The sequence below is a fragment of the Pteropus vampyrus genome, unplaced genomic scaffold (assembly GCF_000151845.1).
Source record: "Pteropus vampyrus isolate Shadow unplaced genomic scaffold, Pvam_2.0 Scaffold144, whole genome shotgun sequence".
Classification (NCBI taxonomy): domain Eukaryota; kingdom Metazoa; phylum Chordata; class Mammalia; order Chiroptera; family Pteropodidae; genus Pteropus; species Pteropus vampyrus.
In genome coordinates, this window is record NW_011888925.1 from 2,410,973 (window position 1) to 2,437,710 (window position 26,738).

Here is a 26,738-nt window from a genome sequence, read left to right on the forward strand (position 1 = left end):
TTTGGCACAATTAAACTTTTTAATGCAAGAAAAAAAGTCTCGTCTTAGTTGCTCTTTCTTCCCACAGGTTAAGCGTGGATAAGCCACTGCACCTGAAACTGAATTCTCGTCGATGCGTCTCCATCCTCACCTAATACCATATGGAACGTTGGGCCAAGGCTGGCTGGACGGGACCAGGCCAGTTCCTGGCCACTCTGACCCAGCCGATAGAGGCCTGGAGACAGCACTGGGAGGTACGCGGGGGTTCAAGAGGTCAGCGGAGGAGTCCCTGCCACAGTGGCTCTGCGATGGCTCTAGGCCTCGGCAGCAACCACTGGCCAACAAGTACATCCAGGCCTGAGGCTGTGCTTGGACAGCCTGGCTGAGGCAGAACTGAGGAGGCCTGAGCGGGCTGCTTGCTGGCTCATGTTTATCGCTCTGCCTGGGGAGGGGGTTGTTCCAAGGACAGCCAAGTCACGTGCTGCCCTTCTTTGCTCAGCAGGAGGAAAGCAGGAGAGGGCTTCCATGGGAAATGGGGTATGACAGCGGGAGGGGGCTGGGTTGTCCCTGGTCTCTGTCTGGCCACTAGGCTGGGTGGAGCTGGAGCACCAAGCCATACCAGGTTCATGAGGACCTCCTGCCCACTCAAAGGTGGGGCAGAGATGCACCAGAATGTTCCAGGAAAGTGAGAGGGTGCGGCAGGAAACACCACCTCCGGGGTCCCCGGCCGGGGGAGCTCCGCATGCACCCATGTCTAACGGCGCCTGGGTAGAGCTGCCCCGTGGTTGGAGTGTGGGAAAAGAGACAAAAATCACAGCTTCAGAACAAGTGGTTGGGAAGTTACTGGAAAATTCGGTCAAGTATAAAAGGTGTCACTTCTCAGAACCAAAAGTAGCTTATATATTTTTCTGGAAGATGTTCTCTCGCACCCGCCCATTCCCTTAAACCACCCCAAAACAGGTAGCTGGACCTTGCTTCTGTGACTGCCGAACGAGGGGCGGGAGGACGTGAGAGCGGAGCAGGGCCTGTGTGCAGGGCCCAGGGCAGGGGAAGGCACAAGAACCAACTGACTCTGGGGGCACGGGGAGGAAGCCCCTGGCCCGATGGAGCGACTCGGCTTACAAACATACGTGACCAGGCGTTCCTGTCCACACAGCCCCAGGGCCTGGCAGCTGCCAGGAGGGGCGAGCCCGGAGTGGTCACGGTGGCAGGATGTGCTGCATAGGCAGAGCGGGGCAAGGACAGAGAACAGAGGCTGTGTGCGTGTGGGCGAGGGGCCACCAGGCGGAGGGGGAGGCAAGAAAGAAGGCTGCCTCTAACGTTATATATTAAAAATATCCATAGTTCTTGTGCATAAAATTCCATCATTCACATATGAGCATGACCCCTGCCTCCCTTACTGGGCCCAGGAACAGCCTTAAAAGAAAGATGGTGGTTTTCCTTTTCAAGAGCTGAGGAAACAGCCACTCAGTCTTTATGGACCTTGAGAACTGGTGACCCATCCCCTCCCCCCAGTCTCTGCCTGGCTGGGCACTGAGATGGCTGGGCAGGTAGGGGCTGCTGGTCACTCGAGCCTCCGCTTGGAGGGTGGGATCAGGTGTGGGGGCAGGTCGGTGGGCAGCTCGTGGCCCTCCAGCTTGACTTTGATGAGGTGGTTGGCCAGGGCAAACTCTTCATCGTCCAGCAGCCCGTCCTTGTCCACATCGGCCAGCTTCCAGATCTTCCCCAGAACCGTGTTGGGCAGCTTGGACTTCACCATCTCCTTCTTGGCATTGGCACCTGTAATCTTGCCGTTGACAGGTGACAGCGTGTAGAAGATCTCGTCATAGGTGGGCTTGTCCTTGCCCACCACCCACTCGATGTCATCGATGCCTTCACCGGCCCCCTCGCCGTAGCCATGCCCGAAGGGCCCGTTCATGGTGCCATCAAAGGCGCCACCCTTCACGGCCTGGGAGGGCATCAGGGACTCCTCCTGACGAACCATCACCATCAGCCGGGCAATGTCATTGGCCAGCATGTCATCCACTGTGTCCAGCAGCTTGGGTTTCAAGGCTTGGAACTTGCTGAAGTCCTGGGTCTGCAGCAGTTCCTGTGGTGGGTGGAGAGGAAGAAGGGTGGGTCTTCCTCCTAGGAGACTGGAGAGCATGCGGTTTCCCCCCAGACTCCGGGAGGGGTGGGTAAAGCAAGGGTTCTCGCGAGAGCCACGTTCTGGGTCACTGCCCCAACCACTCAGCAACTTGGGCGACCTGTTAACCGCTCTGGGCCTTGCTCCCCGGTCTGTAAATTGGGAGGTAAGAACAGTCCCTTCCTCAGAAGGCTGTGGCGAGGATTAACTGGGATGAGGCCAGAGTGCCTGGCACAGCCCTGTCCTCTTCCCCACCGCCTGGGCTGAGTCACCACATTCCCCTCTCAGTGTCAGGACATGGGTCAACATCTCTGATTTGGGTGGAGCACTGGTGATTAACCCAGCTGCTTCCATTTTGGGAGGCCCCACCCCACGGAGAACCACTCCTGACTGCCACCAGCCAGCTGAGGGCGCGGGACAGCTGTACCTGCATCTTTCGGAGGCTTGGGAAGTCTCCGGCGGAGATCTGGTGCTCCCGCTCGATCTTCGCGTAGATCTCTCCCAGGTTGCTCACCAGCTCTTTCTTTTTGCTCTCTTTACCGAAGACGTTGGGCATCTCCTTCTTGAGGGAGCTGATGATGTAGGCGTGGACCTGTGCGGACAGGGATGGAGCAGACGTCAAGGGCCGCGTGGACACCTTGTCAGGAGCAAGGCCTGTGCCTGGGCTGGCCCACCCCGAAAGCTGGGATCGTAACCCAGGAGGCTGAAAGCCGTCCAAGGGCTCCACCGTCCTGCATATGCAAGCATGTGGACGCTGATGTTGAGGCCACAGAACTCCAACACGGCCTGACTTATACTACATTTTATTATCATGACAGCCTCAGGGATGACTAAGGACTAGAAAAATCCTACAAGGCTTTCCCCAGATGTTTCAAGCTTTGTCTTAGCTTCAATACCTTGCTCAGACGTTTTCCAATTCAGGGCGGCACGCCCTTCATTTCCCCACATCGGGCTGAAAATGCTGGCGCCCTCCAAGGGCACCGGCCCTCCGGTCTTGCTCCCTTTCCCCCAGACTCCACCCCATCCAATCCCCTCCACTGGCCTGACCCCGTCCGCCCTGGGCCAGGAGCCCGGCTGAGATTGGCTCGAGGGGAGAAGGCCTGTCACAGAGTCGCAGTCACTGCTCTGCCAGCACAGGCCAGCACAAGCCAGCGCAGAGAGAGCTACTCACTCCAGGAAAAGGAAATGGTCTCGGACCAGCAGGCGGGGGACAAGACGGGAGAGCATGGGGTTTCCCAGGCATGGTGACTCAATGAGCCCGCAGGCCAGACAATTACACACCGTTTCTGTAAATGAACAGGCGTGGACAGAAGTCCACCCGCGGTTCTGTCCTGGAAGGGGGCCAGGCCAGAGCATAGCAGCCCTGCTGGGAGGGGGCTGGGCAGGGAGAAGGGGGCGCTGCCCTTCCCTGCGGCCTGAGCAGGGGCCGGACCGGTCTCTTCTCTATTCGCTGCCGGTCCTGCTTCGGCTCAGGATGTGCCTCAGTCCTTGGAGGCCGGGAGCCAGTTACTCAGGTTTTCTCATGGGATCTTTTCTTAGAACCAGCTTCACTCACCGGGAAGGTTCCAGAAGTGAGATACCTAGAACAATGTGAAGCCCTGTATCCTCCAGAGCAGGCTTCTGCAACTTCGCTAAGCATATGGATCGCCAGAGGATTATATTCAAATGCAGACTCTGGTTCAGCAGGGCAGAGGTGGGGCCTGAGAACTTTCCTCTAGCAAGCTCCAATCTGCTGATCCAGGAGCACTCTGGGTAACCAGGGTGGAGACACAGCCCAGTGGTCAAAGATGAAGGGTCAGTTCTTATTACTAAGGCTAAGCGCTATCGGACTCCAGGCCTCAAGACAGTATGGGGCGCCCTGGATCACTGTGTTCTGTCCACAGCGTTCTCAACGGCTCAAGGCTACACACAGGCAGCCAGCTCCCTGGAGGGACGGCTCTTGGAGCTCCTCTTGGGTGTCTCAGGACAGAGACTGCTGTCTGAAGAGAAGTGCCGTTGCTCAGTCCTGTGACACTAAGGAGCCCAGGGTGACTATTTCACTGGCCACAGGACTGCCTCTGCTGAAGCCATAACACCTACAAAATGCCTTTCCACTCCTCTGCTCAACACCCCTGCTCTCCAATGGCCATTTTGCCCCTGGATAGGTGATGCGCAAGGGCCTCTGCCGGCCACCATGACTGTCCAGCCCAGGCTGATGGCTGAACTCTGTGCCGCGAGGGTCCATGACCCTCACATGTGCACTGACCCAGGCTGAAGACTTACACCAGCAGGCTCAAGACTCAGGAGTATTTAAAATCAGATGTCCTCAGGGAATGTGTTGTGTTCCTCTGTGTCTGAAGGGTCCACTGGAGGCATTAACCTTCATTTCCCAGCCCCAGGCCCCCCAGGGTCTCACTAAAGTACACTGAGGCACTGAGATCCCAAACTCTTAAGCAATTCGGATGCTGCCAGCAGGTGCCAGCAGGCCCCGAGCTTCCACAGAGGGCTAGGGACGGTTTTACGAGGCCTCTGGGGACCCAGCGTTCGCTCTGGGCCCATAGGCTCACACCACGTCTCTCTACTAGCTCCCTCCTGTCCTGGCTTAAGCATCGGCTCCCACCAGAAGCGCCCCGGCCTGGCCTACCCCACCTGGATAGCTCCCCAGTCGTCTGCTTCTGCAGCAGCTCGTGCTCACCCTAAGACGATACAAATAAATCATGCTTTATTTTTCCTTACGTGTTCTGCTCTTCCCCGCATGCAGGCCAGTGCTCAACAGAACTGGGAAGGGACGCCCACAAGGCCTCGGGCCGTGCCCCACCCACTTCCACTCCCTAGGCTGCCCATGGGTTCGGTGGTACCTTCCGGTTTGAGGTTTATGTGCATGAAGAAGATTCTCAGTTAAAGAAAGGCCGCACCCATAGGTGCAGAGAGAGGACTGGTTCGGACACCGTGCAATGCGGGAATGGCCGGGGGTCTGCAGGGTGAGTTCTGGGCATCCCGATCCCGAGGCCCCAGTAGCAGTCCCAGCAACCCCTGCGCCCCGCCCGGCAGCAGGCCTCGCACCCCTCGCCCACCATTCTACCTTGGCCAGACGCGCCCTCTTGATCAGGTCATTGAGCTTCCTGAGGGCGGCGTTCCGGGGCAGAGACTGGATGTCTTTGAAGAGGTCCTGCTCCTCGGCCTCGAAGAGCTTGCGGTTGTCGGGGATGAGGAGCGGGTGGGACCAGAAGGAGCCGATATAGACCCGGACCACCTCAGGGGTGTTGATGATCTTCCCCAGGGACCACATGAGGGCCCCATACACCCGCATCAGCTGCTGGGTTTCGATCTGGTCAGCCTTGTTCAGCACCACACGGATCTTGTCCTCGTGGTTCTTGAGGGCCTTAATGACTTCCGAGAACTCGTCGGAGATGTCCAGCTTGTGGGCATCGAAGAGCAGGATGATGCGGTCCACCCGCTCGGCGAACCACTCCAGGACGGCCGCGAAGTCGTACCCTGCGGGATGGGAAGGGTGAGCTCAGGGGCCCCACGGGCCAGGCGGCCCTGACTTGGCCTGGTACCTCTCCACATGGAGTCATTTAAATTTCCAGAATGTACTCACAAGGGGGGCAGGGTCCCCCCATTTCTGTGCCCTCACTCATGCAGCACCTGGCATTAAGAGGTGCTTAGAAAATAAATGATGCAAAAGAAGTCACAAAGCCCAAGCTCTAAACTGGGTCAGACCACGGCAGGAGCGAGCAGACCCCAGCAGCATGGCTCAGCGCCGCACAGTGAGGACAGGCCCAGGGTGCTGCCAGCTGGCACCCGGATGCCCTGGCACAGCTGTGACAACGAATAATGGCAATACTACCTGCGGCTGCTACCGCCTCTGTAGGAATCTCATTCTCTATGGCCGGCTGGCAAGCTACAGCTCGGGGGCCAAATCTGACCCATCACCTGCTTCTATAAAGTTATACCAGACGGCAGCCCCCCCCTCAGCTGTACTGTCTGCGGCTGCTTTTGTCCACAATGGCAGAGTTCAGTTGTTGCGACAGAGACCGTAGGGCTTACAAAGCCAAAAATGTTAACTCTCTGACCCCCATAGAAAGTCTGCTGACCTCTGCTCTACAATGAGGCCATGAAGTACGGCAAACCACTTCTCCCCTCTAGGTCGCGAATACTTCCCTAAAACGAAGCAGCTGCACTGAACTCCAGCTCTTTGCTCCCCTCACTGCTGGTTCCCACCAACCAATTAAGGCCCATTGGTGGCAGAGACTGCTAACTGGAATTCTTCTTTTAATAACAGAACTGTCTGGTTTCAGCTGAATTCATGACCCCCCAGCTTTTTGGCAGCGGAAATGACCGAGGAGTATGAGCCCTTTGTCCGTTCTCTTCCTGAAGAATGCGCATGTGATGACAAGAGCTGGAGCAGCTACCTTGGGCTCAGAGATGAAGCCTGCATGGCCAGGACGGCCGTGGACTGTTATTTTTTCACAGAAACCATCTGATATCTGAGTGAAGCCAGTAGAGTTTGGGGGCTCTGTACTGGTGGGTTGATTTGTATCCTGTTTACAACTATGCCTCTTCAAAATGTTTCCAATTCTTCCACTGCCCCTAAAGAAGTAAAAACTGTTCCTTACCTTTTAGGATTCCTAAGAAGAGGGTAAGAACCCACATGGCAACCACTGCCTAAGAGTCCCTGGGACTCAAGCCTAGGCCCCAGCCCCTGTGCTGCCATCTCCTCTGTGTGTGATTCTGGGCAAGACTCCTTGTCTCCTCGATTTCTGCCTGCACCCACCAGCCACCTAAATGTAGGCCGACCCCCTAAGGAACCACTAAGTGCTTGCCAGAGGGCAGTCCAACCCCCGAGAATAAGCCAAAGAAGACACTGCAGAAAGAAGAGCCGAGGACGCAGCCCAGGAACTGGCCAAACTGACCTCGCTTGTACTCCCCACCTTGGCCAAGGGTCCCCAACCCCTGGGTGATGGACCAGTACCAGTCCATGGCCTATTAGGAACTAGGCTGCACAGCAGGAGGTGAGCAGCAGGTGAGCCAGCGAAGATTCATCTGTATTTGCAGCCGCTTCCCAGCGCCAGCATCACCGCCTCAGCTCATCAGGCATTAGATTCTCATAGGAGCCCCGGTCCCTGGTGCCAAAGAGGTTGGGGACCACTACTTTAGAATGCGGGAACAGAAAAGCAGGTAGAGATGGAGACCAACAAAAAGAACAAACTGTAAAAAAAAAGCCCAGAGCAACCTACAGTGCCCTGAGGAGGAAGGGCAGCCCTCTCGTCCCTCTCAAAAGGAACCTGCAGAGTATTTCACACAGTGGGACTTGGCTGCTCCCCAGCCTGCCAGGCCCCAGGGCTGAATGCAAGTCCACAGTCCTCTGCTTCCTCCTGCCTCCTCTGTTCTCCCATCCGCTGGCCCCTCACCAGGGCTTTAAGGTAAACAGTTAACACTGCGGGGTGTGCCTGGGGCAAAGCCCCGCCTGGTTACATAAACATTCTGGCAGCCAGGCCCCCCCATATTCAAATGTGCTTCAGAGTTGCCTGAGTGCCTGAAGCCACAGGGTTCTCAGCCTCTCCCCACACTTGGGCGCTCAGAGCACACAGGTTTTTAAATAAGATAGCTCTGGACTCAACTCCTGGCTCCAGCCACTGGCTCTGTGACCTTAAGTTCTTAACTTCTGAGTTACACATTCCTCATCTATAAAAAAATTTAAAAACCAATCCCTCCCCGTGAGATCGTGGGAGGGCCTTACGAGGTGACGTGCGGGCTCCCAGCACAGGGCTGGGCGCTGCAACGACTCGGGTGAGCGGAGCAAACGCAGGTGACGGAGGAGTGACAGGGCCCACTGCAACGAGGGACGAGCAGCCTGGGACTGCGTCATGCTCAGGAACTAAGAGCGACAAATGTTGGGCCTGGCTCTCAGGCCAGAGGCTGGCTTCTGTCCTTGTGGCAAACTTAAGGAAAACTCTAAATCCACTGCTCTGTCCACTTGGCATGGCGGCCTCTCCGGGGCAGCAATGAGCAACCTTCTCTCACTCCAGTGCTCCGGGGGGTGTGGGGGGGCAGGACGCTCAGGCCAGAAGCAGCCCTTTGACCGGCCAGGGTCTCTTAACAGGGTGGAGGTGAGGTGCAGCTGCGGGCAGCAAAGCCTCTGCGGCTCTGAACTTCAGCCTGTGCAAAAGAGCAATCAGCCTTCTGGAGGTTGGGGCAGCTGTTTGGAAATGGCCAGCTACCAGGTTCCCCATGCTCAGTGTGGCAGGGCAAGAGCAAGTGCCAGGCCATTCCTGTGACAGTCGCCAGCCACCCTCACGAGCTGCTGGTTCTGAAGTACAAGCCTCCGATGCCCCTGGACACCATGCAGCTGGATCCTAGAGCCCCAAAGGGACCACCTAGAACAAAGCCATCATCAGGACACCAGAAAGGAGGGCTGAGGAGGAGGCTGAGGGAAGCAGGGCACAGGCTTCGCAGTCTGCAGGGCCTAAGGGGGCCATGCCGCCTCTGCCTTTTATGGCCGGCTCTAGGAACGGCAGGTCAGCACTGAAAAAGCGATGACTCAGGACTGAACAGCGAGCAGCTCCCTCTCAGCAAAAACGAGGCCCAACATCTCCCCTTGTCAAACTGTCCTCAGGCTGACAAAAGTTCAAACGACCACAGAGTCACACAGCGGGGGAGGCAGCGATGCCAAACCAAGGCGCTGGGAACAGGGGCGCCCTGATGGGCTGGGCTCGAGACCAAGTTAGCTTTGGCCCAGGAGTGAGGACAGCGTGGGGAGCTGAGGTCGCCCCACCCAACGTGGCCTCACTCCCCCCTCTCCCAATGGTGGGGGCCAAGAGCATGACGGGGAAAGGGAATGAGGCACCAGGGTCACTGCCTGCAGGGCCCCAAGCCCCAGCCAGAGCCCAGTGCCCCCACCCCTCCCGCACACCCAGTCACTCGCCAACACCTCAACTCAGAGCCAATAGAGCTAAGCCCATTTTTTTTTTTTGCAGGTGAATGAAATTTCCTGTTTATTATGGAAAACACTCACACTTTTGGTGAAGGAGACACAATGGCTGGCCAAGTACACCCACAGGTCACGAAAAAGGTCCCAACACTCAGGCATGTGTGATATCATTGTAGGTGTGTGAAACTAGGCGGTAGTAGCCACCACCAGGCCCACCCAGTGTCCTAACCCATCACTGCCTCACTCGGCCTGAGAGATGGTCTCTCAATAGGCACCAAGGGCTAGACCCGCAGCTGCAGCACCGAGAGCATCAATCAAGTCCATGCAGGCAGCCACAGGCACCATTCAGCCTGGAGCTCTGTGGCAGGCGACAGACAAGTACAGGGATGAGCTTGCCAACCCCCCGCCCCCTAGTCCCCAGTGCTGCCCAAGGCAGTGAACCTTCAGCCTTTGGAACACGCTAGAGGTCAGCCTCAGTAACAGGTGCATTCAGCCACGGAATCAGGTATCAGACATCACCTAATGCACAGCAGTTCTGCAGCAGAAGTGGGAAGTCATGGTGTCCTTGGTGAAAAAGAAAACTGCCTCCACCCAGAGGTGGGAGCGTCGAGCTGTAGCTTCGTCCGCCTCGGGCCGGGTGGCAGTCAGAGCACTGGCATCGGTCACGCATGAAGGACACAGGCGGCAGGGTGAGGGGTGAGCTGGAAAGACAAGGCTGGCTCTGCAGTGCGAGCAAACGCCAGGCCATCTCTGATAAAGGATAAGCCCTGGCTGAGAAAGTTCTGGGACCTTGAAGATATTAGGGAAAAATAGAATAAGCCAGTCACAAAGGACATTTAAATACTGCAGGATTCCACTTACAGGAGGTCCCTAGACAAGTCAAATCCACAGAGAGAGAAAACAGAATGGTGGTCATCAGAAGCTGGACAACGGGGAACGGGAGGTCACCAGTGTTCAACAGAGACAGAGTTTCGGTTTGGGAAGACAGAACCAGTTGTAGAGATGGACGGTAGTGATTGCTGTACAATGTGAATGCACTTAACGCTACAGAAACGTACACTTAAAATGGTTAAGTCTTATGTGCATTTGACACACACACCCCCCAACCTCTGCCACACACAGTCGCGGGGTCAGGGGAGAGAGCAGGAAGGCTGAGCCCATCAGGCTGTGCTCAGCCTCTGGGAAGCGAGCTCGGCAAGGAGGCCAAAGCGCGCCTCTCACACTGGCTCCGCTGGCTCCATTCCCAAGTCCCTCTGGGCCCCTTCTGCCTCTCAGGTGCTGCCTCACGGGGTCTGCCTTCCTGACGAGAGTCACGCTTCCTGCCACCAGGCACCAAGGTGCAGAGGCAGCAGGTGCGATGCCTCCTCGCCCTACCCTAGCACCCTGCAGACGCAGGTAGTTCCACCAGCTGGGGGGAAAGCTGCTTCATACATTCCAAAAGTTTCTAGAACACAAACAATAGAGGGTTTGTCTCCAATCGCCTTCTGTTTCCTGCCATTCAAGCCGCGTGGGCCTGGGTGTTTCTTGCCATGGTTCTCCATCGCATGTGCTTCCAGCTCGTGCTGGGCCCAGGCGGGCAAAGCAGAGGTTAGAGAGCTGAGAATCAACACCGTGAGGACTTGCGCCGAGCTCCCTGCAGCTAAAGTTCCTAGAGAAGGGAAGACTCCCCAGCGCGGCACGGCGGTTAGGAGGAAGGGGCTCCCGACGCCTCGGTGTTTATCCTACAGACATTAAGAAATCAAAATTCGCGCTGTACAAAAATACAGCAGCTTTACTCAAAACTGCCCAAAGTGGAACCCCAAATGTCCTCCAACAGGTGAACGGATAACAAATGATGCATCCGTAGGACGGGACAGCACAGCCACAAAAGGAATGAACCAATGACACTCTCAATACATAATGAACCACAAAGCGCAAGCTAAGGGAAAATAGGCAAGATAGGCTCATACTGTACGATTCCATTCAGGACGATCTGACAAAGGCGAAACCTTAGGGACAAGTATCGGATCCGTGCGTTGTCTGGGACCAGGAGTGACTAAAAGGGGGTGCAAGGAACTCTCCTGGGTGATGGAAAGACACTGTATCTTGGCCGTGGAGGTGGTCACATGACTGCTTCAGGGAGCTGTACACTGAAAAGGGGTGAGTTTTACTACATATAACTAGACCTCAATAAATCTGACCTAACGAGCAACGAAACAAAGGACAGGAGGGCCCCCAGAGAAGACAGATGGCTTCTGGACTCAGGCTCCCATTTAAATCCTCAACCTACTCAACAAGCAGCGATGTGACCCTAGCAAGCCACGTGACCTCTCTGAGCCTCAGTTTCCTCCTCACAGAGCTGCTGTGAGCATCGAGTGAGCACCTGGCACGCTATAAGCACTTGGTAAATGTTAACTAGTATTTACGCACAAGATTTGTAGTCTGGACTCAAGAAGCTCAGATTCGGATGGGTAGGTGGGCAACGACCACTTCTAATGTGTGAAGAATGCCTCGTACCCCAAATTAAACCAAACATTTGCAGGCGCGCGGGCCAGCTGCTACCCAGCCGGCCGCCGTGCTGCCAGCCTGGGAACAGGTGCCAAGCGCCCGCACCGGCTGGTACCAGCCCTCCGAGGGAGGAGCCGCCCACTCCCCTTGGCAAAGCTGGCGGCACTCCCATGAGGGCTCGGGCCAAAAGCTGTTGGTTGGACTAGGGGATGGGGGTGGGGGGGTGCAGAGGGTGGTGGTGAGGGGAAGGCTTTCAGGAGATAGCTGTGCCCACAGGAAGAGCTGGAATCTGAAGGGAAACCCCGCTGAGTCAGTGCTTCCCCATCTTCCAGCTCCTTGGGATGCTAGTTAGAAAAAGGTCTTCCTCATTAAAGTCTGGGAATTCCTGGATTTTCCAGTGTCTTCATTTTCGGTCAGCTGACGTTTGCAGAATACTTAACTGTGCACCAGACGCCAGGGCAAGAGCTTTCCACATGGCACCCTGTGACCCTTGGCAAGAACGGGAGGATGTCCCGCTACCCTGTTTGACCGGTGTGGCTCCCGGCCCCTAAAGTACTGGTCTGGGACTGGGAGCTTCCATCATTAGCTGAGCTCTGGAAGCTGGGGAGCCAGGAGGCACGCAGCACTCAGCTTGCACAAGGCTTTCAGGCAACCTCATAGAGCATTCTATGGGCTGAATAACCCTGGTGAAACACTGGCCTGGGGGCTTTTATGGGCGGGACATTTCAGGAGGTGCTCAGCATAAGGATCGGCCAGAAGGGACACCCCTAGGTCAGAGGGCTCCGGGTCTGGGCCAGGGATCAGGCCAGCGCCTGGTCCTCGATGGAGCCTAGGAACCAGGGACAGTCAGCTGCAGGGTGAGTGAGAACCCACGAGACCAGCCAGCCTTGGCCAGGGTGCCCAGTACCTATCCCCGGACAGCCGGAGGGGCAGTTTCTGTCTGGAAGCGGAGAAGAGGGAAAAGGAAGACGATCCCAGCATTGTTCAGAGCTCCAGATGTCGGTCCATTTCTGAGCTCTGGCCAATGGAGAAGGATCTCAGAAAAGCTGAGAAGCCCTGCACAGTAATGACCTAAGGGGGGACTACGACTTGTCTGATCCAAGCCCTCGGGGGCTCCCTCACCCCAGAGCGCTCTCTCAGCGCAGTGCGGTTTGAGTACAGCCTCTGCTGGGCTCCAATTCTAGTGCGGACACATGCTCGCCCGCCTGTGTCATCTTAGGCTAATTACACAACTTTGCTAAGCCTCTATTTCCTCATCTGAAAAGCAGTAGCTTCCTCAGGGGTGCAGCTGCTATGACAGTGACATGGAGCGGGTTCCGATGGCACTGGTCAGGAGAAAGCCAGGCACAAGGCTGGCCGGGCTCTGGACTCCTCGTCCAATTTTAAATGACACTTCCCTGCTGCTACCGTGACTTCCAAGGGGGAAACTGACACAAAAGTTCCAGTTCAGCTCACAGTGTCAATGGCAGGGAGTGCACTGGCTGGGTTCCTGCCTCCCGGCCTGGGGCTTCCGCCTAAGTGTGCCTCCCATCGCGGCCACTGAGGACTCACCATGGAAGACCCTGACGTGACGGTATAGGCCAGCAGCCTGTGAGCCCAGGGTACCAGCCCTGCCGGCCCCAGATGCCCTTTGAATCGCCCTTTGTCACACAGGTGGCACTCAGGAATGAACGCTGCATGTGCAAGTCACTTTCTCTGCTGACACAGGTGAACGTTATCTTGAAAGTCACTCAGGAGATTAGCAACAGGGAAGTGCAGCCCAAGACCACTGTAGTGATTCCCAGGAGTCTCTCGCAGAGCCGGGGCTTCATCCCGACTGTTTTCCGTCTCCACAGGCCCTTCCTTATCTTTCCTGCACGCATTCGGGACCGTGGCATTAGGGACCGTGGGGAAAAAGTCAGGATGGGCCAGGTGGGTGTGGGGGGCGCAGGGAATGGAAGGACGTAATTAGCAACTCTAATGCACATGCGCCTCCAGCGGCTGTTGTCTCCAGAGGCTGCTGAGGGCCCAGGACCGCTGGTTTCTGTTGGCTCTGTCTTTCCGAGAGGGAAACACCTGCTTTCCACATGGTCAGCAAAGGGAGTGGAGAGAAGTGGCGGGGAGCCTGGAACACACTGCCCTGCTCTGACTTCCGGTGCTGGACAGGGAGACATGGGACCTTGGCAATGACGGATGGGTGGGACCTCGAGGAGGAGAAGTCCACTCCTTTTCCATCCATCCGGCGGCCACCGCCCTTGGAGCCCGCGCCCAGCACGTCTGAGAGGAACCTCACGATGGCCTTCCTACTGCTGATAACACGCACCAATACCGAACATATTCCACAGCGAGTCCCAACTCAGTAACTTAGTAAAATGCTTTAAACCAATTCCTCTAGGAATATGGAGGGGAAAAAACGGTCTAAAAAACGGTTAAAATCAGTCTGATGTCTCGCTGTCTCACAGACGAAAATCCTTCTCTATTTAGAACACCGGGCTTACCTTTAAGCCCCTCTCCTTCTTCCTGCCCATGACGGGGGTGTGGGGAGGCTTTCTGTGGCTGCCCAGGGACCCAGAAGGGCCACGTCTTACACCTGGAGAGGCACAGGCAGAAGCCACAAGGCGGAACTGGGTAGAGCACTAGCGGAGCCCGTGTCTACAGCTGGCTTCCTCTCCCAGGTATCTGCCATCTGCTCAGGCGTCTTGAAGGCTGGGACTGCCTTGCACGCTGTGTCCTCCTCAGCCCTGTCAAATGTACTCTCTCTGACTGGAAGGCACGCTGAGACCCTGATCTGGTGACCGTTCCAGAGAGAGCAAGTTGGAACACCACTGCCCACCTCTTAGCTAATGCAGAAAGGAAAGAGAGAGAAGGAGAGGCAGGGGAGGGCAACATCCCAGCGGGCAGTGCCAGCCAGGGTACCTAGTGTCTCGAGACATGTACTCCCACCTTCTCAGCTGGCTGAGCTGTTCCGACACAGCTGAAGTGTCAGAGGTGCCCAGCACAGGAACTCCCCAGCGCTGGTGGAAAACAGCTGCTTCTGAGTTCCCGTTGACGTAACAACAGAGGCCACAAGAACCCCAAACCCTTTCTCTCAAATACCTTAACTCCTAGCTCTGAAGGCCTTACTGAGCCTGCTTTCCGGGAAGATAAGCTTCTTTTTGTAAGCTAAAGTCCCTTATCTTGAAGAATTGTACACATCCACTGGGGCTGGGAGCGTAGCGTGAAGCCCAGAGGCAGCCTCCAGTCAGAGCAGCCCTTCTGCCTATTCCTCCAGGTCATTCGAAAGGCAGCTCCATAGAGCCTCAAAGAAAGTCCCTCTAGGATGGCTCGGCCCTCGAGGTAGACTGAGAATTCCCCTTTGTGGGTCTTTCCCTTTAAGAGAAACCGATTCAAATTTTCTAGCCTGGCTCTGGCAAACAACAATTGGCTCATCAGCCATTTTCTTAAAACCAGGTAGGAATAATAACAGCAGTAAGAAAGAAAAAACTGGCCCTCGCTCTTTTAGAAGGGGTCCCCAAATTTCCTACCTTGGACTCCTAAGAGGGTCACTCTCTGATAGAGAATCTAAAAGTTTAAGGCAGATCTGGAGACAGAGGAGGCTCGGTACACTCTAATGCAAGTCGACAAAGGCAGGGGACCCCGGGTCTGAAAAGGAGAGAAGCAAGGTCTGACAGCACCGAGAATAGGTCCCCTCACCACGACAACCTCACAGCCACAGCAAAGACACACTACCTCCCAGATCTCAGGCTGCTGGCTTCATCTGCAAAGCTCACAGACGCTGGGCTGCCCAGAGGGAAAGGGGCACGGGAAAGATCTACAAGCTGATGTTAAACAAACCGGTCGCTTGTCTTCAGCCCCTAAGTCTGATCTCATTTCATCTGTACTTTTGCAGCTGCGGGTACCACTCCTGGCCTGCCAGATGTCACTGCCCTTGCCCTCCCGCTTCTCCAGGCCCCGAGCTCCCCTCCCTGCTACAAAAAGGGGGTGGGCAGGAGAAACAAGATGCAGTTCAGGCACATTCTGAACCAAAGCCTAGCAGAATCGAGCCAGTTTACAAAACGGGAATGGGCCTGGTGTGCTAACACTCCGGATGAAAACCTGCCCCTCGTACAGCACCCAGGGTGGCCGCTGCTTACCAACATTTACGCAAATTTAAACACATTTCCACTAGCTCGTAAATAGTTACATACTTGCCAGCATCTCCTTATGGGGCTTGTTCAAGTCAAACTGTTCCCCCCCAGGCTGCTGGACTTAATAGGAACGTACGTCGCTTCGGGAGGCAAAGCTTTTAAACACAAACTAAGGTGAGTGAGCCCCAGGGAGCCAGGGGCTCATTCACAGTCAGCAGAGCCGGCTGAGGTACCTTGCAGCCCAGATACTGAGCAATTTCCTGTGGCCTCACAGCCAGTCCTGTCCCTTCAAGCATGTCCTGGCAGCTGAAAAGCATGAAAGTCACACAACATTGGCTGTTTGCAACCTTAGCAAAGAGAACCAAGGAAGAAAGCAGCTTGTGCCTCTCAGGGCTTGGAGCACTGATGACAGACGAGGTTGATGGGAAATGGGTTCTCACTTGGGCTGGGACAGACCTCGAGGGCGGCATCTGGTCTGCGTCACCAACAACGGACAGACGGATAGACGTGGTGTGACCACCCCAGGGGCCTTGGGCAGTGTTGCAGGCTGTTTACCTCTGCTGATGCGCTGTTTCTCCCCAGACAGGATCCCAGGAGTGTCGATGATGCTTATGCTGTCCAAGACCGGGTTGGGCAGCTGGGCACACATGAACCTGCGTAGGAGCGAGAGCCAGGGAGAGAGGTCAAGGTTCAGTCATCACTGCTCTGGAGGGCACAGCAGCAGCGCCTTCCGTGCTACACTGCCACCTCCGCTTCCTTCCCAGAAACATGGAACTTAAAGGAGGTTTTCTATCACCTTAGTCTCCCAGGAGTGACCAGCAAACTACATGGTCTCTTCACTGGCATCCAACCAGCAGGCTCGACTGACCATCGGCACTTCCTTCGCATTAGCTTTTCCCCCAGAGTTCAAAAGTTCATAGCTTTCAAGTTGCTGATGTGTTAGGGAAAATTGCACGAGCCTGGGTCACCATTCCAATCCAGAAGAGAAGCAGAAGCGTGACACTGAAACCTTGGGCTTCTACATTAAAATTTTTAACCATTTGGTTACACCGCCACACATGGAAGAGAGTTGGTTCTTTCCTGCTGCTGCTGGGCCCAGCCCTCCCCCTCCACCCAGCTGCTTGGGGAGAGGGACTGCAGTGGGCAGCCAGTAAAAGCTGGGGGACCACACAGGCTAGGTGGTGGGGCAGGGAAGTCCTGACACCATTCTCTGAAAGTCAATCTGGTCCAGGAAGATTGAAGCCACAAAGAGGCTGGCAACATAATGAAGGCTTAGCTGTGTGTGCCTAAGTTCCCACTGGACTGACAACAGCCCAGGACAGCAAGAGGCTATCCCAGCTGAGAGCAGGGGTTCTTGACTGCACACAGTAAAGGCGCCTTTGAAAACTTCTCTGAAAAAGGTATTGTGAGCAAAGAAAATACTGACCCATTGTCTGTAGGACACAGGCTTAACGCTGCCTGTCTGACAGCGGGGAGAAATCTGAGCTGCTGAGCTTTCCCGTGGGCACCACCCCCCAGCTGACCAGTGGCCCACAGGCCGGGGCAGCTGGCCAGAGGTGAGAGGTGCTGCCTGCAACACAACAGAGCAAAACCAGCTGACCCGCGGGGTGAGCAAACCTCAGACCTCATCCTCCCCAGTGCCAGCAGCAGAGCCCGAGTGCTATAATAAGTAAGTGTGTGTCGCTGGGGTTCCTGCTTGGGAAGGGAGTCACTCTGAGAGACAGACGAACTAAAAGGATTTGAAGCAGAATAGCTGTGGGAGTAACATACATAATGAGGCCTGTGAACCAGCCTGGTGAGGAGTCAACATCTGGAGGACTCAAACGATTGCTCTGCAAAGCCCAGGCGTGTGGCGGGAAGCGAGAGGGAGGGGGCAGTACAGCTGCGTCCCAGCCCATCTCCTCACCAACAGGGAGGCGCCGAGCAGATTTCACCTCGCACTACAAGTAGGCGGTACCAGTTAAGCAATGAGGATACCCTGACTATGCCCTGCCTCATTCAGCTTGCTCCATCTGATTTCAGTCCCAGAGCAGCCACTTAGGGGGAAAAAGCTGGAAAGTCAAGTTCATGACTCAACGGGTCTCTTTAAGAGCTCTGGGAGAGGCTGTGTCTGCCAGAGAAGCACCCCCTTTGTGTGCCCTGGCTAGAGGGGAAGCACAAGCTGACACTGCTCGGGGCCTCCGCAAAAGTGTAAACCCACGGTCTCTCCCCTCCCTACCATCCTCGGCTGATGAGGCCCCTTTCGACAGGGCTATTAGCATTTGGGGACTCTCTGAAGAAGGAAACAAGTGTGGTTGTCGCATCCTGTGGCACCAACATCATCAAAGCACCCGGCTGGGACCCAGCACTCCTGAATTGCTCTTTGTGCGGTAAAAGCAATAGAATAGTAACTGGCTGCACAAACACAGTCGGTGCTGCATCTACTTACTGGGTGAGCTCAACAAAGCGACCTGGCTCAGGCCGCAGTTTCTTGAACCAATGAGGTGAGGTTGCCTAGATGTCTAAAGTCTGCTCTCACAAGCTGAAGTGAGAGCTAAGGACAGCCAAGGTACCCTTATTCTAGCTTCCCAAAGTTCTGTGTGAAAGTAGAGACCTAATAATGCTTGGAATTCCCAGCATAGCAGCAAAACTTTCCACAAGATCACACTGCGCCCACCAGCTAACAGTGGGTGCCAATCCCCTATCTACAGGCACAATAATTCTAAAACACCAGCATACTCCAGAGGAAGGCTCCAGGTTAAGAGGGGCCATGTCTCTTCAGGAGTCTCACCAAAGGGCTACTCAACTCTGGCCCTAATGCACAAATGGTACAAAAATTAAGAGAACATGCTTAAAGCCCTGAAAAGAGCAAAAAGACAAGAGTAGCCTGCCTGTCTTCTCTGTTAAAGGTCAGCTCTGTTCCTGGAGGTAGGCCTGTCCCTGAGCTTGGACTGGGGGCAAGCTGGTCCACCCTGTGCGGCTGGACAGTGTCTGGAAAGGAATGCGAGCACACAGGGCGGAGACCTGAAGGCAAGAGTCAAGGATTCTTTCCTAGACTCTTACCCAGACCCAGACTTCAAAAGGCATATGCAGTCATTCCTTGAATGGGGGGGTGGCTGAGAGGGCAGATCTGTGTACATGCCATGGGGGTGGGGGCGGAGATTTTAAGAACACTGACTAGCACCTCCGAGTTCCTTTAGAGAAAAGTCAGCTTAGCAGCTACACTGCTTAGAAGAGGTGACTGCATTTCATTAGTAGCACCATAGTTAGAATCTTGGAGGATTATCCTCATCATCATAAGGCAGGTTTCACCCATTTAACTGGAGAAACAGAGGTCCAAGTAGGTTAAGGAACCTCTTAGAGAATCTACATAGGGACTCAGGGCCCGAATTTCATTCCAGGGCTCCCAGGGCTACCACCTGAGGCTGCTTGCTGAAACCCCTAACACAGCACAGACCCTGGGAGGAGTGTTCCAACCCCAGCTGTCTGCTGCTCTAAACTCACCAGGCCACAGCAGATCCTCCCTGTACCTCCCACACAAAACCACTGGCCCCAGGGGAGGCACAACACATCACACTAGCAAAGGGAATGGCTAATTCTCCCACACACTTAAAAAAGACCTTTGAAGGAAGCGGGGTGGTGGTTTGAATGAATTAGGTGCCTCCAGTCTGGGCGAAGGAGGTGGAGACAGGACTAACGCCTGGTTCTGAGAGAAGTGGGGCTAGGACCTTTGGGAGTTAAACTGATATCCTAGAAAATTCTCGGGTAGCCAACGACGCCCACTCCCAGACCCACAGGTGAGTTTTCTATGCGAAGCGGCAGGGGACCCTGTCCCAAAGACTGGTCACTGAGGGATCCTGCCCCGGGTCTCGTAGACAAAGGACGGTGGGGCGGCGGCCGCGGGAGGGTCGGGACTCGCGCCCGAGTCGTCCCCCCCTGACCCCCAAGGCAAGGGACGGGTACCTGTTGAGGAAGGCGTTACCGAAGGCGTTGAGCTTCCGGAAGGGGCGCCGCGGGTCGACGACCAGCGCGTTGCCAGGCACCACGCCCTCGGTGGGGCCGTGCATGACCGCGATAAAGGAGTCGGTGGTGGGCTCGGGCCCGATGCGCATCCCAGGGAAGTCCTGCTCGATCAAGTGCCGGATGAAGGTGGTCTTGCCCGTGCTGTACTGGCCCACAAGCAGCACCATGGGCTTGTTGTCGAAGTCAGCGTCCTCCAGCGCCGGCGAGTGGAACTCGTGGAAGCGGTAGTGCTCCTCGAGGGGCAGCAGCTTCTGCGCGTACAGCTGCCGCAGTCCCTCTGCCACCGTCTGGAAGAGCTCCGGCTCCTTCTTGCGGCGGGCATCCTTGCTGACCCAGCTGAACATGCTGCCGGAGACGGGGCTGGCTGCTGCGGGGCAGAGCGGCGGCTGAGAGCTGGGCGAGGGCGCGCAGCCGAGGCGGGGCCGGGCCGGCTGGCGGAGGGGCGAAGGGGCGAAGGGGCAGGGGGCGGGGAACGGCCCGCACTGCGCAGGCGCACGGCACGGCCCGCGAAGCGCCCTCTGCGGAGTGGAGCGCGCGCCTCGTCGAGAGCCCTTTATAAGGCCCGTCTCCTCCGTCCGGGCGCGCGCGCGCGCGCCGCCGCCGCGAGGACGCAGGGAATTGGGAGGGGGAGGGAAGAGCCCCGCCTGTGGACTCCGTGCCACGTCTTCCCTCCCCCGCCTCCCATTGGCCGATTCCAAATCTCGCGAGCGCACTTGCTCCACTCCCCGCCCCTGGCCCGGGTGCCGTGGCAACCACACCTGTTTGGCCTCGCCCCAGGGGGCGGCTCGCGGAAGTGCTGCGGTTGGGAAGGCGGGAATCCCGGCCGGGGCGCGAGGAGGTCCTGGGGCCTGCGTGCCTTGCAGCATCCGTGAGACTCCCAGTTAGAAACCCCAGCTTCTTGAATTCGCGTCCCACCCGCAGTTTCGTCACGAACAGTCTTCTTCCTCCCACCGGCTCCGAATCTCCGGAAGCTTAGGAGGACCCTGGGGGCCTTGTGCCCCCCCCATCTGCACTGCCTTTCCTTGTCTCCTGTGGCCCCTGCTTCCCCGACACTCCCTCTCATCCCCGCATCTTTGTCTTATTTGAGAGAGGGCGAGGCAAGAAATAGGAGGTAGAGGAAGCTGAACATCCAAGGAGGGGCGGTGACTGGGGAAAGAAAAATGAGAAGGGAGAGGAGGCCAATTGGGAAAGTCTGACCAGGAGCAAGAGGTGAGCTCCCCTCAGGCCAAAGGGGCTGGGAATTGGGAGGTGGACACAAGCAGTGGAGGACGCTTTTGACATATGACGTAGAGGAGAAAAGATGGCCTCGGTAAAGAGATTGTATCTGTGGGAGGGTGGGAGGAGGTAAAGAGGAAGTTGAGGCCCTTTGGCCACATGAGGTTTGAGGAAGTGAAAAAGGAAATTCCCTCTGTAGGAGGAGGGGAAATGTGGGGCAACAGTGAAATCTTGTGGGAAATTAGGAGGAATTAAAAAACCCAAATACTTCCGCTTTCATCTTGGGGTCACCACCAGTTACCAGTTATTTACTCCGACCTGTGCCCCTACCCTCCTTACCAGTTCCCTGCTGTTCCATTTGGCTCATTCGCCCGCCATCATCCTGGGCCACATGTAGGTTCCCTGGGCTGTCCAGGCTGGTGAGAATCTTCAGTGGGTGATGTCAGAGCTTTGGGAACTGCGATTGTTGTGTAACCAGTACAAGACACTGAAGCGTGGGAGGGGGTCCCAGGAGGCTCCTGGACAGATCTAAAATGTATTTGGAAACTTGGAGGTCTCACGTCCAGCTTTTTGGCTTCTGGGAGGTGTGAGAGCCTGGAGAGCTGGATGCCTATATCGGGGAAGAAAGCGGGCTAAGAGGACGGAGGCAGGAACTCAGCTCTGAGAACAAGCAGAATATTAGGGGAGCTGAGTCAGCCGGGAGCCAGAGAGGGCAAGATGGCAGCTTTGGTCACCCACCCCTTGTAGGGTCAGGCCTCAGTGCCTTCTGAGGGAAAAAGTAAAGTTAAATCGATTGCCTTCCCCTCTCGCTCTGGAAGCATTGGAGAGCCCTGCCTTCAGTCTTAGGTCCCTGATTTACTGCTTTTGTTTGAGTTTCATTAGCATTCTTTTCATCAATCACAGTAAAACATGTGAAAAGAAGCCATGAGACTCTTTGGCATTCTCAAAAGAAGATATTGAGGCTGTCACCATAGGCCGTGTGCCAGCTGGTGACCAGGAGTCTCCCAGGGGCCCAGTCCAGACTTCCTGGGCCAGCCTTCCAGCCAAACGACTTGCCTCCTACGTGGTTCTTTGAGGGGTCCACCCCGGAGATGCAACTTCTGGGCTGTTCCAGGGAAGGGCCCCAGGCTGAGGATTCTGAAAGAGACGGTTGTTTAGTGGCCTGAATGAGGTTTTGAAGAGTTAGATCCCCAGCAACTCTCATACTGACCCGCTATGGGCCATGTTTTGCGCATCTCCCCAGAGCCCCGTGTGCTGGGAAAACCCAGCCCTACAAAACTGAAAACAACAAAATGTTCATGGGTTATTTATAAATGAACCCCAGCCCTCGTTGGTTCTGTATGGCTGCTTGACTTTCTCCAAGGAGCTCAAAGGACTAGAATAGGGGACCTTTCTCCCTCATGAGGCTCAAACGGGCAGATATTAGTTTACCCAATTTCACAGAGTTGGTGCCCAGGTCCTGGGCAGCTTCCTTGTCTAGTAATTCCCCAGACTGAGAAAATGTCCTAACTTTCTTTCTTTGTGTTTTTTGAATAGCTTCTGTTTTGCGAAACGTGAATGAACCATTTCACTTTTGGTTTCTCTCTCTCTTCGCTTTCTGTCTTTGCCAGGGTCCCCAGGAAAAGATTTAGAGGGAGGGGTCAGATGTTTCCTGTATCTCGGAAATGATGCCCATCCATCACTCCCAGTTTCTTCTTTCAAATTCACAAATACAGAGCCGCCCAGCCCAGCCCCGGGGGATTGCTAGGGCTCCTCAGGGACTGTGTGCCCAGCCAGTGGAAAGGGGCCACCTGCTTTCCCTCAGAGCAATCTGCTCAGTCCCATGATAGCCTGGTCTAGAGAAGTGTCTACAGGGCCCCTAAAAACAACAACAAATCGGTGGTGACACAGTGTTAGGGCTGCCCAGGATCTCTGCATCCAAATGTCACGAGAAGACACGGGAGGCCCGGGGCTATTGAGTGGCTTCCTCGAAGACTCCTGGAGAGATTGAGAAGCTGGACCTTTGGAATGTTAGCACTGTGCTCTTTCCAGGCTCAAACCCTTTGAAGTCTGAATTCTCAAGGTCTGGCTGGAGGCAAAGCAGAGGAACAGGGTTTCGAGAGCATCTTGGGTACAGGCTGGGGTAAACTCTGCTCTCAAGCGGCAGCCCCTGCTTTGCAGCCTGGAGGCCCAGCCTGCGATTTACCTGGGTGCTGCGGACAGGCAACCACACCGTGCTTTGCAGAGCTGAGCTGCAGAGACCTCTGAGCATTTTTGATAAAAACTACATGCTGGACTGGAGGAGGCCACCCACTGCCAGGCTTACAAATGGTGTCTCTGTCCCGGTGGCCTCCGGCACCGTCTTCCAGGGGCTGTGGCAGCAGGAGCTGCAGCTGAGCGCAGGGTGCAGTGTTTAACCCAATCTCCCTGCAGAACGCAGGCACCATCCCAGCCCTGCCCTCCAGGCCTTCGCTGTGAACACGCAGCATTTGGGGATTCCACAGGAAGTGATTTATCATTTGGCACAGGAGAATAATGTCTTCTACAGTGACACCACCAGGGATCCTTTGGCAGGGTCTTGGGGGTCCTCTTATCCTACACTGATGGAAATGGGTGTAACCTTGATGTCCCATGCTCTCGGCAGCCTGAGAGTACACGAGGTGTGTGGATGCTGCTGCCTGAGTGGCCGCCATCTTAGCCCCACCTATGTGAGTGCAGCCGCTTGCCCTCCTCAGGTGCCCTCCAGGCATGTTCTCCCTCATCATGGCTTCTTATTTCCTATTCCCCCATGGAGGAAACAGCCTGAGCCTCACCATGGGCCTCACAGGCTGGGGGCTGGAGATTAATTCTGTCACACTTGGCCTACATGGCACAGAACCCAGTTCATCTTTAATGAGCCCTTCCTCTGGCCTCTGACCCAGTCTCTCACATCCACACCTCAGTGAGGGTCCAACGATGTGCCCAAAGCCACACTCCAGTCTCCTCTGCTGGCTTAACCTCTCCCTCCTCCCCCCGAATCAGTCTTCACACGGTGGCACACTGAGCTGGTGGTGCATACAGATGTCTCAGCCAGCCTCTCACACCTCCTCTCGGCCCAGCTGGAACATTCTTGTGACCTTTGTCTTCTCTGTCCTGCTCTTAAGTACAGGCTCTGGGGGCGGGTCATCTGAAAAGGGACTGGAAACCGAGGAGACGAGAGAGCCGGCCACGTGTGCCTAAGCTCCATGTTTGCCCCCAGAAGTCCACGTAGGGATTTCTCCAAGGGCAGGAATGCAGTGAGGCCCTTCCAGAGCTGGCGTCAAGCCTCTGTCTCCTCCTCAGCCTGGCCTCCTGCCCTCTGGTTCCAAGAGCCCTCCACCCTGAAATACCCCTCCTGCCCTTCGGTCATTTTTGGTAGGCAGAATTCTAAGATGTCCCTAAGACTCCCCATCCTGGTGTACACACCTGGTATAATGCCTGGGACTGTGAATCTGAGAGGTCACGTTCAATGGCAGAGTTTGACTTTAGAGAGGGGATTATCCTAGTGGCCTGACTTCATCACAGGAACTCTGAAAGTAGAATTTAGTCGCGCTGGTGGCAGAGGAAGGAAGTCAGAGATTCAAAGCACAAGGAAGATCCAAGGTGCTCTTGTTGGCCGAAACATGGAGGGGTGACTCGAAGAGGAACGTGTGTGGCCTCTGGGAGCTGAAAGCGGCCCCCAGCTGACAACCAGCAAGGAAGTGGCGGTCTCAGTCCTACGACTGCAGGGACCCGATTCTGCCAACCCTGGCCAACCAACAATAAGAACGGATGTGGAAGCAGATTCCTCCCAGAGCCCCCGATGAGAGCTGAGCCCGACCCACACCCCATTTCAGCACCTGAGACTCTGGACTTCTGACCTACAGACCGGAGAGCTGATAAATGGCTGTTGTTTCAAGCCATTAAGTTTGTGGTACAGGCACCCCTCCCACACACACACTTTTTGAAGGTTCGCATTACGTAACTTCCCTTTTACGAAAGACCTGTTTTCGTTAACCAAAAGAAATCCGGAGAGAATGTTCACTTTTACGAAAAAAGGTGAAGAGTGTTCAGCGTTTGTTTCTCAGGGAGCCCTTACAGAGGCAGCGCACGTCCTGGGCAGCGAGAATGGCGCTGCTTTGACTGCGTGTCATTGTGAGTTTAGGTGTTAGGTGTTATTCGGTGTCATTGTTAGGTTATTTTGGGGGTCTGGGACCGCTCAAAAACTTTTTCATAGAAATTAATGGTAATTGCTGCTTTGCTTTACGCCATTTCGGCTTGCGAAACGTTTCACAGGAACGCTACTTTCAGATAGGGAACCTATAATTTGTTGCACAGCAAAAGGTAACTGTAGCAATGGATTTGTCCTTTTGTCGATCGACAATTTTCTTGCTGGGCAACACCTGGCAGACATTCAACGGACGACGAGAAGAAAATGGAAGGAAACTGAAGTGGTCATGGTCTAGCGATACTGGGAAAGCAGATTTCAAAACTGAATACAATGCGACCTGGCTTGATACACACACACACACACATACAAGGGGTTCCCAAACGGAGGTGATTTTGCTCCCCAGGGGACATTTGGCATTCTCAGTGGTCACAACTTGAGGGTGCTGCGGGTATCTAGTGGGTAGAGCCCAAGGATGCTGCTAACATCCTACAGTGCTCAGGACAGTCCCCACAACCAAGAATCGTCCAGCCCTAATAGTAGGGACACACACACACACACACACACACACACACACACACACACACACACTACCAGCCACGATCAAGAGGCAGTGCAACATAAGGGCCAGCACACAGTCAGGTTCAGGTCCTAAAGACCGTGTCATCTTTAGCAAGTATCTGGGACCAGCTGTAAAATGAGATAACCACAGCCCCTAGCATGCAGGATGAAACGCATGCAAAGTGCACAGAACAGAGAAGTCAGCTAACTCGAGCGTTTAGAGGAAATGTCTACAGGGCTATCCTTGTGTCATAGGAGCTAGGGCAATTCTTGTTTACTTTTCTGTATTGTCCAAATTTTATATTATGGACATATTTGAAGAAAGCTGAGTGAGATTCTACAAAACAACTGGACTGTACTCTTCAAAAATGTCGAGGTCTTGAAAAGGGCTGAGGGTGGTTCAGATTGAAGAAGACCAAAGAGACCTGCCCGCCAAAAATGAGGCGTTATCTCAGTTTAGTGGGACAGCCAGAGACATCCGGAAGTGGACGGCATATCAGATGATGGTATTGCGTCAGTGTGACTATGCCTAAATATGGTAACTATTGTGGCTGTGTAAGAGACGTCATTTGTCTTAGGAGCAACATGTTTATTTAAGTGTGAAGGGTTATGACCTATATAACTTACTCTCAAATGATTCAGAAAAAAATTTGTGTGCCTGTGTTTATACGTGTATAAGAGAGAGTAGAGTGAGAGCAACTACGGCAAAATGTTAACTATTGGTGAACCTGAAGGAAGGGTATATGAGTGTTCATTGTACTTTTCTTGCGAGTATTCTGAAGGTTTCATTGTCAAAAACAAAAAGAAAAAGGCTACTAACAAGATACCCCTTCCTCAGACACCATGTGGCCTGGCCCGATAGTACATTCATGGCCTCATGGCCCAGCAGTACCAAAGTCCATGCACAGTAAATGGATAGATCGATGGTATTCTGTTCATACAGTGGAACACCGTGGGACAGCAGTGAGTGACCGTAGACAACTGTGGGCTCCAGCAACCAGGAGACAGCGAGACACAGCAGCACGGTTCATTTACATAATGAACAAACAACAGCAACCCAGGCAGAACCAAAACACTGTGTTTTGGGCCACGAACATGGGTGGTCGCCCGCAGAGAAAGGCAAGGAAGTGGTTACCGCAAAGGTCGGCGTTATGCTTACCTGGGGTGGGGTCACCTGGACTCATTTTATAAATAATCCTACAAATA

General features: G+C 55.0%; 2 protein-coding genes and 1 long non-coding RNA gene across 4 annotated transcripts in view; 1 reads left to right on the plus strand and 2 right to left on the minus strand.

Annotated features, from left to right (window-relative positions):
* Positions 1 to 20,189, minus strand: EHD1 (EH domain containing 1). The gene is made up of 5 exons (XM_011368770.2): positions 19,553 to 20,189; positions 16,166 to 16,263; positions 5,166 to 5,578; positions 2,532 to 2,696; positions 1 to 2,068 (listed from the first exon to the last, which is right to left on the minus strand). The coding sequence occupies exons 1-5, from the start codon at positions 19,954 to 19,956 to the stop codon at positions 1,544 to 1,546; spliced, it is 1,605 nt and encodes a 534-aa protein (XP_011367072.1). The 5' UTR covers positions 19,957 to 20,189; the 3' UTR covers positions 1 to 1,543.
* ATG2A (autophagy related 2A) overlaps positions 8,989 to 26,738 on the minus strand; it is a 43,891-nt gene continuing 26,141 nt past the window's right edge. The window contains exon 41 of one of the 2 annotated variants that reach the window (XM_023535710.1): positions 8,989 to 14,434. In XM_023535710.1, coding sequence (XP_023391478.1) covers positions 14,400 to 14,434 — 35 coding nt within the window. In that variant the 3' untranslated portion in view covers positions 8,989 to 14,399. The remainder of the gene's footprint in view (positions 14,435 to 26,738) is intronic. The other variant, XM_023535709.1, reaches the window with a different exon arrangement.
* Positions 17,883 to 26,738, plus strand: LOC111744949. The gene is made up of 2 exons (XR_002782401.1): positions 17,883 to 19,386; positions 26,476 to 26,738. It is a non-coding gene; the product is annotated as an uncharacterized LOC111744949 (long non-coding RNA).

Excerpts from the sequence above, each read along its gene's own strand:
- EHD1 (XM_011368770.2), bottom strand. The coding sequence starts at position 19,956 with ATGTTCAGCTGGGTCAGCAAGGATGCCCGCCGCAAGAAGGAGCCGGAG. Across the intron at positions 16,264-19,552 it reads GGTAACGCCTTCCTCAACAG|GTTCATGTGTGCCCAGCTGC; the intron begins GTACCCGTCCCT and ends GCTCCTACGCAG. Across the intron at positions 2,697-5,165 it reads AGAGGGCGCGTCTGGCCAAG|GTCCACGCCTACATCATCAG; the intron begins GTAGAATGGTGG and ends CTGTCCGCACAG.